Genomic DNA, 14363 nt, shown 5'->3' with positions numbered 1-14363 from the left:
GGTTTCAAAATCTCCCCGTCTTCCACCGTTTCCACGTACACGTCGTTTCGCCACTCTTCTTCCCCCCTCTCTCCCTCTCGCCCACTCTCTTCTCCTCCGGTTCCCTCCCCAAATTCGTCCGTTCGCAGCCCCGGCCCCGGCTGCTCTCCTCCTCCCCGCAGGCCTCCCGCGCCGACGGCGGCGGGGTATCGCAGGCCAGCCCCACCGGCGCCGCACCGGCGCGGATCGGTTACCCCCTTCGCCGGTAAGGAACCAACCAACCCTAGCTCGATTGCGTGCGAGTTGGTTTTCCCTCCTCGGGTATCTTCCGTCGCCGCTGCAGCGAGCGACCAAGATCTAAACCGGTTATTCGGCCGATTTGTTTGCTCCATGGATGTCACCCTCTAGTCCTCAGTTCGACGGCTTGATTTAGGTCGTTCCCCCTCTTCATTCTGTCTGAGTTGACCCGTGGTAGTCCGGGCGCGGACGTGGGGTGCGGGCAGAGCTTATGTCCGAAAGTTTAGAGTTTTCTCTTCTTCCTTGGTGATGTGATTGGTTGAACATGGGGAATTAGGGTTGTATTGTATGGAACAGTTAGGAAGTTGCGGACGAGATTGCTTGATTTGGGTTATTTGTTTTTGTTCCCTTTACTGTGCCAACCGAATAGAATTCGAGATTTGCTTCGAAATGTTGTGTAGGATACCACAATTTACTCCTTGTCTTCACATTTACTACTCGGCTTTATATTTTGGTCCGTGATGGTAAATGGCAGTATACTAGTTAAATAACAGTATGAATTCTTTCATTTCTTCGAGATCTGCAGCCTATCCGGTACTTATCTGCGATACTGTATTCTTTTCCTACTTATGATTGGCTCTTCACTTCCCAACTTTAATTGCAGTTCATCTTATGCATGTGTATACCACCTTTTGTTTTAGGCTGACTATATAGACATAGCTGCAGATAGATTATAATACATCCATTGTCCTGCACAGATAAATTACCAACATAAATAGATGTGGGAAGGCTGGCTATAAAATCAATTCCTTGGCTGTGTATCCTTAGGCTGCGTTTGGCAGCAAAGTTTTTTTAAAGTTTTCTGAGAATACCGCGGTTTCTGAAAAAAACCATGGTTTTGAATACTTTGCTGCGTTTGGCATCAGAAAAAACCGAAGTTTTGTAACCACAGTATGCCAAAAACCATGGTATTTTTGCGGTTTTTGAAAAAGAGGTCCCGACCTCTTTTTTAAAACAGAATGGAGTGAAATCGTCGGGAGATCACAACATTGCCGTCTACGTCGAGATAAGAATACCAGCTGCGATCCGATCCTATTTTCCCTCTTTCCGTTATATGGTAAACTCCTGGTTCTAGCCAATCTCATCCTATTTACGAGTAGTAGGTCTCTCAGGTTCTTCTTCCAGCCGGCGCCCCGTGCAAGTCCCGTCTCTTCTCTGCAGCGCCATGAGTGAGTCAAGCGGGATATATATAGGTGGATTATTTGAAACCTTCAATGCCAGCAGCCCATGCATGTAGGTGCATCAGGGGTAGTCTACAAATCCTAGCATCTAGGTCCGGCGGATGTGTGCATGGAAGCTGCATGCAGCCAGCCGCTGTTTGCAGCCGCTAATTACTCTCAGTCAACCAATCATCCACGCTAAAATACTTGGTCAAAACTTTGGTAAAACAGCACCAACCAAACACATGTAAAACTGAGAAAAACATTGTTTTTAAAAAACTGTAGTATTCAATGCCCACCCAGGAGAATACTGTGGTTTTCAATTACCACCACCACCAACAACAACAACAACAAAGCCTTTAGTCCCAAACAAGTTGGGGTAGGCTAGAGGTGAAACCCATAAGATCTCGCAACCAACTCATGGCTCTGGCACATGGATAGCAAGCTTCCACGCACCCCTGTCCATAGCTAGCTCTTTGGTGATACTCCAATCCTTCAGGTCTCTCTTAACGGACTCCTCCCATGTCAAATTCGGTCTACCCCGCCCTCTCTTGACATTCTCCGCACGCTTTAGCCGTCCGCTATGCACTGGAGTTTTCAATTACCACAGTTTAAAAAATATTTTGCTGCCAAACTAAGCCTTAATGTTACTCTGCACAGATTTATAGCAAATTTCTTTATGTAATAATAGCACTCATTTTCTGGTGCCTTATTCCGTTTGCATCATTATTTCCAGTTTGTAATCTAGCTATGTTCTATTGTAGGTTAAGGCACAACAATGGCTTCAACTGCTGCAGTACCGGCCGCAAATACAAATGGGAACCATGCACTAAGTGTGGATTCACATTCCAGCCAAGATGTTAGGCGGCGAACAGTTGTTGTTGCAAAGAAAAAGCCTACACCTGAGCTTCTTACTGAAGGTGGAGTTAATGGGGTCTCAGATGATAAGGTTTCTAGTAAGAAGGATATTGGTCATACAAGCCGTGGAGAGTCAGTTATCGACAAACCGAAATATTCATCTGAGGGAAGAAAAGATGCACTTCCTCCAGCACCTTCTGCTGAACATCGAAAGAAAAGTACTACTAAACACGAAAAAGCCAAGTGGGAAACTGCACTAAGTGTGCTGATGAAGCTTTGCCTTCTTTTTACGGCTTTTGCTTGGATGGGGCAGGTGTTATGGGGATGGCAAAATGGGGATCTATCATTTACAGCACTTGATATGAAGAGCAGACTATCCAAGGTAGAGGTGTTCAAGAAGACGACTAGGATGCTCCAGGTGCAACTGGACATTTTAGATAAGAAGCTAGGAGATGAGATCGGCAAAGCAAAAAGGGACATCACAAAGCAATTTGATGACAAGGGCAAGAAGTTAGAGACAAAGGTGAAGACATTGGAAGGCAAGGCTGACATATTAGACAAGTCACTTGCTGAACTGAGAGACATGGGTTTTGTCTCCAAGAAAGAATTTGATGAGATTCTGACTCAGTTGAAGAGAAAGAAGGGTTTGGATGGCACTGGGAGTGATATAACCTTAGACGATGTAAGAATATTTGCCAAAGAAATAGTGGAGATGGAGATAGCCAGGCATGCAGCAGATGGCCTTGGAATGGTGGATTATGCATTAGGGTCTGGTGGTGGCAAAGTGGTTAAGCATTCGGGTGCTTTCAAGAAAGCTAAGAGCATTCTTCCTCGTCGTAGTGAAAGTCACAAAATGCTGGAGCCAAGTTTTGGACAGCCAGGAGAATGTTTTGCACTGGAAGGAAGTGCTGGATTTGTGGAAATCAGGCTCAGGACAGGAATTATTCCTGAGGCAGTCACTCTAGAGCATGTCGACAAGGTATGGCTATTCTTCATGTTACCATAATTCGATACTCCTACTTCAAATTTTTTATTTGGCATATCTCTGTCCAACCCATGCTGTAGCTCATTATTTTCCTTGCTACATGCTCTTAATGTTCTGTCGACATTTCTGATTTGAGATAGCTGACAACATATGCCATGTGGGTGCGTGCTCTGATTGATCAGCTTCACTTTTGATGCTATTACTATCTATTAGAAACTTTCAGGAAAACATCAAACAACATGCAGCTCTATCTGTTAATAGTTGACTTCATGTGTTCTTTCCCTCAATTAGGCTATTGAGCCACGATAGAAAGGAATCATTGTGAAAGCAAAGCATGTTCTTCATTTTGCTGTGTTCCAGTTGAAATAACTGGTTCTTCCATTTTGTTTGTTTGCGTTATGATCTTGTCATTGAACAATCATGCCCTGCCTGTCCTTGACTTCCCATGAATCACTTTTCTGCTTCCTTCATTCCAGTGTACTATCTTATGCGAATCATGCTTGCCTGTGCAGAGTGTGGCCTTCGACCGCTCCAGCGCTCCCAAGGATTTCCAGGTCAGCGGGTGGTACCAAGGAGCAGACGACGATTCAGACAAGCAACCACGCACGCCGACAAGCCTAGGAGAGTTCACTTACGACCTCGAGAAGAGCAACGCCCAGACCTTCCAGCTAGACAGAACCACCGCCGACGCATCTGTGGTCAACATTGTCCGGCTCGACTTCTCCTCGAACCATGGGCAGCCTGAGCTGACGTGCATCTACCGCTTCAGGGTGCACGGCAGCGAGCCTGGCTCTCTTCGGCACCGCGGCATCGTGAGGCCTGATCTAGTTAGTACCTGTGTGCCTGGGACCATACGGTCTTCCCTCTTTAGCTTTGATTGAAGACTTGAAGCCCCTGCGAGACGGTAGGTTCAAGTTGATTCTAATCTGTAGCATAATGGTGCCACTATGGACAGACGCTGACTTACTGTTCTTGTTCCTAGCTAGAGGTGCTAATTGCTTGTATCTGGCAACTACGATTGCTCTCTGTACTCTACCGTGGCACTATTTGTAATGTAAAATTATTAATTAGGGCGTGAACTGGTGGTGTTCTCGTGTGTTTGGAGTTTTTATTTGCTGCGAGCTTGCCCTATATTTGTTTATCTCAACTATTATGTACATGACGTGCAACGGTTATCAAGATTAAAACTGTCCTAGTCGCATCTCCTTCGCCATATTTTTCGTTTCTGCAAGGGGAGTTTTTTTTGTTTTTTGGAACACTTGCAAGCCGGATGAACAAAGTGGCGCCAAGCTTCTGGCATTCTTCATGACAAGAAAGTGCCACAAAAGGTAAAAGGCAAGTTCTATAGGACAACGGTTTAACCCGCAATGTTGTACGATGCTGAGCGTTGGCTGACTAAAAGGCGACATGCTCAACAATTAGGTGTAGCGGAGATGGATATGTGACCATACGAGAAAGGATCGAGTCTGAGATGATGATATACGAGATAGAGTTGGGGTAGCACCAATTGAAGAGAATCTTGTCCAACATCATATGAGATGGTTTGGACATATTCAGCGCAGGCCTTCAAAAGTTTCAGTACATAACGGACGGCTAAAGTGTGCGAAAAATGTTAAGAGAGGTCGGGGTAGACTGAATTTGACATGAGAGCCTGTTAAGAGAGACCTGAAGGATTTGAGTATTACCAAAAAACTAGTTATGGACAGGGATGCGTGGAAGCTTGCTATTCATGTGCCAGAGCCATGAGTTGGTCGCGAGATTTTATGGGTCTCATCTTTAGCCCTCAACTTGTTTGGGACTAAAGACTTTGTTGTTGTTTACACTTCTGCAAGGGGATTTTACAAACATATTGGTAAACGCTGAGATAGGAATAGCTTGCAAAAACGTTTTATATTGTGGGACGGATGGAGTACAAGACTGCCAATTTCTTGGATGTTAGATTTTGACGAGGTTACAGTACACAGAGACTGAATGGAGGAGAAACATCGAAGAAGGAATAAATTTATGAGTTCATATTTCTTTATTTCGTGATCTCTATGTATATCGCTATGCGAGGACGTTGATTCTCAAATATGTTTGCGGTTTGACACGTTCTGCAACTGTAAGCCTGTAACTCTTTAACATTGCAAGCCTGATGGGTGTTATTGCAGATCTTTCAGGTTGTGCATGAAGAATCAGCACGGTGACTGCTACCATTTCAGTTTTTGTTCTTGTTCTTGAGTTGTACTACCTCCGTTCTACAACATGGTTTTAACCACACTAAAACCACGGCAAGAATTATGGAACAGAGGGATCTCTTCTGGTGTCAGAGAAGCCGAGGAAGAAGAGCGGGAGCCGGACAAAACCCCCTTGTTTGAAACAATATGAAACATCTTCCACATACAAACACCAAGAAATCAGAAACCTACAACTGACGACTAAACAATCACATTTGAACGGCAACCAGTACAAACTCCAACCACAAAGTTCAATAGATGGTCCGCTCAGATAAATAACAACAAAATTGAATGGAACTTAAGAAAGAGACTTAGGCATAGGAGGCGACAAAACAATATATTTCTGTCTCAGGATGTATACACTGGTCCCTGCCATTCTTTCCTGACCGTTATCCACGGATAGATATCCTTGATGGTTTCTCCTTGCTTTGTGTCGTCCTAAAAGTAGTTATTCGGTTTTCTGGAGATTAAACATATTGATGCATCCAGCAACCTCCTTACCAGAACAAGTTTCAACCTGCATTGGTTCAGGGAGACTAGAGCAGTTTGACCGTGTGTTACTGAAAATTTCTCCTCGGGCCCAACCGGAGTTGCAGGTTGTCCAAAACACGGGCAACATTCACAAGCCGTGGATCGTCCGAAGGAATTTCTCGTTCCTGCATCGGGAATACAAGAGACCATGAAACAGGGTTAGAATCCACGTACGGTCAATTTTATTCTAGTTTGTTCAGTCAAGCACACTGATACGTTGAAGCAAGCCTTGCTGTTTTTATTGCGTGGCATGCACGGTAAGCTCTCAAAATTTGATAAAACTCAACCAGATTCGGCATTGTAACCTAATGTTATAATTGAACCCAATCCAAAGTTACGAAAAAAACACGGAGGACTCCAAGGTGAGGAAAATATACCAGATGACATGACTGACTCTAAAATACTGAAGCTTACCTTCAATCCCTTGTAGTATGCTTCAACAGCAGGAAGTGCTGGAATTATATTGCGGGTTTGCAGCATATCCCAAATATAATTTGCAGTTGTATATCCACCAGTCTGAACAAACCCACAGAAATTTCAACAGTCATTGGTGCAACTCAATTCTTTTTTCAGGAAGCATTAGGACTTCTGTGAATTCAGTACTGAAAGGTGGCAGTTGTGCTGCTTACCTTTTCACCAGAAGCCGCTAGTAGAAGATCCGTCCCCATCTTGGGATTCAAGAAGAATTTTCTTTCAGTCATTCTCTCCTGAAAAATATTGTAAACCGTAAGATTTTGAACTCCCGAGTTAGTCAAACTGTAACACAAAACTAGAAGGAATTACCAAGGTTGCTTGAGCAACTTCCATTCCTCTTGGAGTATACCCTATCATAGCTCCCTCGGCAAGTGTCTGCATTCCATTGATGCATAGAATATAAAAGGTGCATGTGAGAAATTGAGAACACATGGTGTGGATAAGAGAGAGATACATAGATTCCTAATTATATATTTTATTGTTACACGAATTATATGTAGGACCTTAATTAGCTACTCTATAGTAAAGTTATCTATATTATTTTGTATGCATATTATCCCAAGATGCTCAGTTTTTGGCATGTGGCTAATTTTTGTTCAGCATATAGGATTCATACGGTACCAAATTCAAACTTCAAATTTGATTTCCATCTTTTATTTTTTTAAATATAGTGAAATATAACTATTATTTGTGAAATCTGAGAGCTACCTCTTACAGAAATGTAGGGAAAGGCTGCGTACTATAGACCCAAAGTGGTCGGACCCTTCCCTGGACCCTGCGCAAGCGGGAGCTACATGCACCAGGTTGCCCCTTTTTTTTTTTGAGAGCTACCACTGTTGGATCCACTAATCAAAATGGTCTCTAATCAGAAGTTAGCAGCTAGCTTAAAGTTAATAAGCAGCAGTACGATTGTGTTTTAGAGCCTGTGACTATAAAGGAACAGTAAATCCTGTAGTGGTTAAATTGGAAAGTTCTACAAAGATTCTGAAAGTTCACAACTAAATTTTTGAGATCAAAATAGTCCAAGGCACAAGGCCTGATGTGTACCGCGAAACATGTCCATCACTAGGATTTGAAGATTCGTAATGGAATTAAACCTGTGTTGCTTTCAACCACAAATATTAAATTTGAAGTTATAACTTTAACAAGATACTCACCACATACAGCTCTGCGGGTGTGGGTTTCGAGCTTGAGAACTCTTCAAACATCTTAACAGCGGAATCAATATCTCCACATCGAAGATAACACCTTTTCAGTTAAAGGACAAGAAATTAACAGATAGATCCAGAAGTTGATAGAAATCATTACCATAGAAAAGGACAAACATGATGGGTTGCCAAATGACAATTGCATGTATCCTAAAAATAGACACTGCATTTCCAAATACTATGTACATTTACCTAAACATCGGTACATAATGCGATTTCATTAATTTGCAATGTCCACTTTATAAGATTGTTAATTCAACGTGCACAAGAGACTTTTCAGTATGCATAATGCACAGGCTTAAAGTTTTGGACAGCGAAGCTATATCAGTGAATCTCGACAAAGATGAAGATTCCTTGATGAGTTCTCGACATACTTAGAAACTGAACATATCAGGAGCAATTAACCATTGAAGTTCCTCATAACCATGCAATGTATCATTAGATCAATACTGTTCAGCATGCAGAGTTGCAGATTACCTTACAGCTTGCATCACAATGAAGGCATCATAATTAAAATTCTCTTTAGTGAACATGTCAAGAAGTGCTTCGAGTGTCTGCAAAATTGTAAAGAGGATTAAATTTCATAGTAGGTAAAGCTCAACTTCATGACATGAACTAACTACGAAATGTAAGATAACTAAATTATGGACATGTCAATTTGTCAAGTATCAATGCTGCTGAGCAGTAACTAGACACTGCTTACTAAAAACACAGTGAAAATGCAGCATAGCACACCTCTTTGCTCCCCAAGTCTGCACAAGCATGGATAGCAACATGATAAATTGTTAACTGCTTAAATATAAATCCTCTTCTGTGTGCAAATTCTGCTGTTGGCAAGTTGTATAGCTCTTCGTCTGACACATTCATCATTATATTCTCAGCACTATCATTTGCTACCCTTTCAACATACTGCCAACCTTTTGACTGCTGGACGAACTCAAGAATCTGAAAACAAAGTAGAGAAAAGGATGAGTACAGTTATGTTAAATGTACCACCACAACAAACTTTCTTGAGTGCATAACATACTTTTGCCGGAGTATCCTCACTGGCTGGTGTCTTGTTCTTGAATGCAGTTATTAGTCCAGCATAACAAAACTTGTTTAATCCAAGTCCAGCGGCGGTCATATCACGAACTATAGCATAACTGGTAAAACAATCACATTAGTGTTTCTCCCAGCATAGATAATAAACGGATATACTGGAAAGAGTTGCTGTTCGGGATAAATTATACTCCCTCCGTCCAGAATTAGTTGACGCTCAAACGGATATCCGTTTTGAGTGTCAACTAATTCCGGACGGAGGAAGTATGTCGAAAAACATGCTTAGCTACCTAATATAATTCTAGAGCAAAACTTGCCACAAGCTGAAGAGACAACCTAGGCACTAGTGGAATTCATGTCTTCTGATAATGTATCCCCCACATTATGCGAGGAAAACTGGCACTCCTACTCTGTAACCTCCAGAGGCTCTTATAACCCTAGATGTACCAACACGTTACATGTAGTCTAGTGTTCAAATTTGTGGAACTAGTAGTAATGAATCCTGTATTTTTAGTGGTCTAAATGGAGCTTTACTAACGGAAATATGAAAACAAGGGAACAGCTATTGTACAATCTGCAGGCCTTGGCTTATTTGCTCCAAGTGCCCAGTTGATAAGTCACAACATCATGGTAAAGATAGTCAACCACAGTGTATATCTTGGAATATGTGATTTCGTATTGCAGTCTTAAATGTTGCATGCTTCTACAATCTGAAAACATAAAAGTTGATGCGAAGGACCCCTTACACTTGATCCGTACGCCCAGTTGCTGCAAGCGCATTCAAGAGACAAATGTAGGTTTCTCCTTTCAACTTAACGCCATGTGCTTTCATTTCTTCCAGAAGCTTCAGTACAGGTAACAAAAGTTGGAGCATTGGTGAGCATGAGTAACAGAGGAGAAGCATCGGCAGCAACTCAGAAATAGGTAGGAAGATAACCAACCAAGATTGCTGCATCCGAGTTCTTGCATTTCCCGCAAGTGGAGATCAGAAAATTGTATAGGTTAACCTACAAAGAATTAAGCCATTAGCCTAATTCGTCCGACAAAATAAAAAGGGAATCGGCATAGGAGATGAAGGCGTGTAAAGAAGAGAGTGGTCTAACATCAGGCTGCAAGCCCATTTCTCTCATCTGGTCGCGGAAGTAGAAAGCATCTTGTAGCCGGCTGCCCTTCATGGTGCCGACTATGAGATTGTGGAATGTGTCCCGCACAGGCTGCACCCCGTCGAGTAACATGTCATCGTAGGCATCACGAAGCAGGTAGGGCCTGAAGACAACACGAAAGCATTTAATTCAGACCCGGAAAGAAACAATTAGGTTGGCACAGGCATGCTCGTACCCACACCAGATCATCAACGCAACAATAACAGCTTAACAAAACTATCCTAATGGGAAATGCCACTGCTCGGAACTGCGTCGAACAGGTGGTGTGCAGGAACCGAAACAAGGGCTGGACGTGCCTGCGCTGCTGGATGAGGGACCCGATGACGGTGTTGTACTCGGAGACATTGTTGGCGTAGTTGCGGCGCATGTACTCCTCCGTCGACGTCGCCACGCCGCGCCGCCCCACTCCCGCGCTGGCGGCGGCGGCCGCCGCCTGAGCCGTAGCCTGCCGCAGCTGCCCTGCACCGCCAGATCCAGAGGTTAGTCCCGCGGAATTTGCGTGCGAGCGAGACGGGATCTTGTGAGAGGGGGAGGGGGAGACCTTGGAGCAGGAGGGAGTTCTTGAGGAGGCCCATGGCGGATGGTTGGGGGAGAGGTGGTGGCGCTGCGTCGACTGAGTAAGAGAGACGAGAGAATGGGAGAAGGGTTTAAGAGTTACTGAGATGGCCGAGATCTATGTGGGCCAAGGCCCATGGGTCTGAAGCACAGTGCATTCGATGGCCATGTTTACGTTTCGTCTGACGAGCAGGTCCTTCGTTTCAGGTGAGGAAATTCCTGAGCGAAAAACTAATTGCAGTAGAATAAGTATTTAGAAGTAAACATAACAGTGCATGAGTATGGTCTTCATGAAGAAATAAAAATAAGCATAGAGTATAGAAAGCGTAAACACAGAATAACACAGAATAAAGACAAACTGACTGAAAAAATTGAACTGAGAAAATAAAGAAAATCTTCAGTCAAAGTCTTCAAACAGATATGAACAAACGCACAACACATAAATGAGGAAATAAAAGGGTTGAGAAAATGGAACCAGGTAGCTTGGTGAAGACAATGATTTGATAGACCAATTCCAACTGTTGTGACAGTTGTACGTCTGGTTAGGGCGGCTAGGTATTTAAATCTGAGGACACACAGTTCCGGACACCCAGTCTTGAACACGCAGCTCAGGACACTCAGTCCTCACCGTATTCCCCTTGAGCTAAGGTCACACAGACCTCGCCCAATCACTCGTGATAAATCTTCAGGTGACTTCCAAACCTTCACAGATTCGGTCACTCGGCGATCCACAATTTCCTCTTGGATACTCTAGACCATGACGCCTAACCGTCTGGAAGATGCATAGTCTTCAAAGGTAACAAGCGTCGGATCCACGCAGGATCAATCTCTTCAGTGATGCTCAATCACTTTGGGTTTGTAGGTGTTTGGGTTTGGGTTTTCCTCACTTGATGATTTTCACTCAAAGTCCTCGGAGGATGGGATGCTCTCAAATGACAAGTGTCAGTTTCTCTCGAAGCAGCCGACCAGCTAGTGGTTGTAGGGGGGGCTATTTATAGCCTAGGGAACAGCCCAACATGATAAGACATAAATGCCCTTCAATGATATGACCATTAGGTGGGTAGATATTTTGAAACAGCTGGCGCATAGCACAACAATGGTCGGAATTTTGAGTATCAAATTCCTCAGGGCTATCATGTTCCTCACTGTGTAGGCAATCCGCACTGGCGAATTCCTAACTCCTCAGTCAGAACAAATTCCTCAGAGACCATAAGAACTTCGTCTCTGTCACTGAAAAAATTGACTGAACTGTATGAGATTTCCAATGGCTTCACTCGAAGGGATTGGTAGGTGTAGGATTTGAGTTGAGCATCACTTGGAAAATTTTCCTTAGTATTTCCTCGACCCCCTTTAACAGTACGGTGTTTCCTATGACTCAAGAAAGAGAGAATGAAACTATGAAAACAAAAGTGTTCACGCTTCATGTTCCTCGAATGAATACCAAGTCTTCAGGATCACATCAATTTCTTCACTTTCAAAGTCTTCAGAAAGTCTTTAGAAATCCAAAGTCTTCAGTCGAAGAACTTCATTTTTAGGGGTCGACTTTCTCTGTAAATATCAAACTCCTCATAGACTTATAGACCTGTGTACACTCACAAACGCATCAGTCCCTTAACCTATAAGTCTTCAATACACCAAAATCACTAAGGGGCACTAGATGCACTTACAATCTCCCCCTTTTTGGTGATTAATGACAATATGGGTTAAGTTTTCAACGGGGATAAACATATGAAGTGTAAATACTGAAATTGAGAAATTTGATTGCAAGATATAGAAGAACTCCCCCTGAAGATGTGCACAGTGAGGAATTTGCTTTTGAAGCAATGCACACTTTGAAGAGTAGAATCATGGAGATCTCCCCCTATATCTTGTAATTCATACACGCATTTAACATATAATATGAAGAATTTGAAATGCATGATGAAATATGGTGACTGATGTAATTCAGCATGCGTGCATTAACATTAATGAGGAATAAGCATGCAGAAAGACTCAGCAAAAGTATCAGACCACCATAGAGTTTAAGTTTACAACTCGATCCAGCAAAGTCTTCAAAAGAACGAGAGTTGTAACTTAGAAAAAAACGCCCATATAGGTAGACCCGTTTGAAGACTAACTCAAATTTCTCCCCCTTTGTCATCGAATGACCAAAAGGGTCGAAAAATGAGGACTAACGCCCCTGAAGAATATCAAGCTGATGGAGGAGCGCCAGCGTTGTTGGGGTCATTGGTTGTTGTAGGGCCTGCAGCAGTGTCGTCCAAGTCTTCAAACTCATCGGTGTCGCGGGATGAAGAATATGAGCTGGCCACCAAGGAAGGACCTTTGACTTTCTTGAATTTCTTCGCTGGAGGTGCAGACCAATCAAAGTTCTCCTTGAGACCCATTTGCTTCAGATTTTCTTCACCATACAGATGTGATAAGATAGCTCAGGTGCGATCGAAAAGTTCATGGAGGTAGTAATGATTTTTCTTCACTGCATTATGTGTAGCAGTCATGTTGTGAAGAAGAGAACCAAACTGACGCTTAACCCATTTATGGTTTCGATCCACCTTCAGGTGAAGACTAAGAAGCAGCTCACGGTCAGTCATCACCTTGGGCTGTGGCTTGAGGATTTTGCTTGGATGCATGTGCAGCAGAATCATGAGTGACAGAGTCATCGTTGATGGAATAAGATGGAGCTTTGCGAAACTGACCATCCAATGGACGAATGCCTTCATCAATGATGTAGGTGCCTTGCCCTTTTCATCAGCTGAGGAATAAGTCTGCTTGAGGACTTCAATTGGGGGCAGGTAGCTGAGGTGATTCTGAAAGTTAGCCTTGTAGTTTAGTGAAGACCTTGTTCTAAGGAATCTCATAATCCAAGGAGCATAAGGCTTCAACTCAAACGGAAAGAGTGCAACATTTGCCAGAGTCCTCATGAAGAAATCATGATAATTGACAGGAATGCCTTGTATGATGTTGAATAGCAGACTCTTCATGATGCCAACAATTTCCTCATCAGACGAGTCGTGGCCTTTGACAGGACTCATTGTTCTCGTCAGAATGCGATAGACTATTCTAGGTACATATAGCAATTCCTTTACGAGGAATTTAGTCATTGGTGCTTGACCGGGCTTCAGGGGCTTCATCCGCACTTGCATGTAATGGGCAGTGAGTTCAGGCTCCTGGTATAGACAGCGAGCTCCTTCAAGGGGTGGACTGATGGGCAGGGCGTAAAGTAATTCAGAGGGCGGTGCTTTATAATGAGTGTTATCGGTCATCCAGACCAATACCCAAGTGTTGATATCATCAGGATCACCTGTGATGTGCAGTGTAGCGTAGAACTGAAGAATAAGCTCTTCATTCTAATCAACAATATCAGAGCAAAAGTTGAGGAGGCCTGCGTCATGAAGCACGCTGAGAACAGGAGAGAAGCAAGGCAGTGATTCCATGTTCACATGAGGAATATGCTCGTGGTAGAAGACTTTATCCTTGTTGAAGAGCAGTGAAGAGTAGAAATTGGCCTGACTGGCAGTCCAGAAGCGTTTCTTCCTAAGACGAGCAAAGTCATAAGGATTGTAGTCCGTGAAGAATACATGCTCGCCTAAGAAGTCATCAGCCTTAAATTTTTGCTTCTTTGAGAAGGGATCCTTTGGCTTGGGGTGGGGAGTGTCCGTCAATTGCATCACAACCTCAGGGATCTCAATCTCAGGTTCCGCAGGATGAGGAATTTTAGGTTCTTCTTCAGTGGCAGCCTGAGACTTCAATTCTTCATTTACATTTTCTTCAGCACTAGTGGCTGGAATCTCTTCATGGATAGATGGTGTGGCACGAGGTTCTTCAGATCCCATTTGTACTTTAGTAGTGACAGGGGACTGAGGAATTTGTTGGAGGGATGTGAATAGAGGAGAATTGGG

General features: G+C 43.3%; 2 protein-coding genes across 2 annotated transcripts; one reads left to right on the top strand and one right to left on the bottom strand.

The window, feature by feature from the left end:
* Nucleotides 1-4376, top strand: LOC119366210 (SUN domain-containing protein 1-like). Its single transcript, XM_037631900.1, has 3 exons — nucleotides 1-244; nucleotides 2201-3273; nucleotides 3792-4376. The coding sequence occupies exons 2-3, from the start codon at nucleotides 2215-2217 to the stop codon at nucleotides 4158-4160; spliced, it is 1428 nt and encodes a 475-aa protein (XP_037487797.1). The 5' UTR covers nucleotides 1-244; nucleotides 2201-2214; the 3' UTR covers nucleotides 4161-4376.
* Nucleotides 4377-5598: 1222 nt separating this feature from the next.
* On the bottom strand, nucleotides 5599-10588 carry LOC119366199 (pentatricopeptide repeat-containing protein At4g35850, mitochondrial-like). Its single transcript, XM_037631894.1, has 13 exons — nucleotides 10454-10588; nucleotides 10209-10371; nucleotides 9853-10015; nucleotides 9691-9756; nucleotides 9496-9593; nucleotides 8736-8853; nucleotides 8444-8653; nucleotides 8186-8262; nucleotides 7658-7748; nucleotides 6810-6875; nucleotides 6656-6733; nucleotides 6441-6542; nucleotides 5599-6151 (listed from the first exon to the last, which is right to left on the bottom strand). Exons 1-13 carry the CDS (start codon nucleotides 10485-10487, stop codon nucleotides 6053-6055), a joined length of 1365 nt encoding a protein of 454 aa, XP_037487791.1. The 5' UTR covers nucleotides 10488-10588; the 3' UTR covers nucleotides 5599-6052.
* Nucleotides 10589-14363: the final 3775 nt, after the last annotated feature.

Source organism: Triticum dicoccoides, chromosome 1A, assembly GCF_002162155.2.
Source record: "Triticum dicoccoides isolate Atlit2015 ecotype Zavitan chromosome 1A, WEW_v2.0, whole genome shotgun sequence".
NCBI lineage: Eukaryota > Viridiplantae > Streptophyta > Magnoliopsida > Poales > Poaceae > Triticum > Triticum dicoccoides.
Note: the sequence above shows the minus strand (reverse complement) of the source record. Positions and strands in the feature narration are given on the sequence as shown.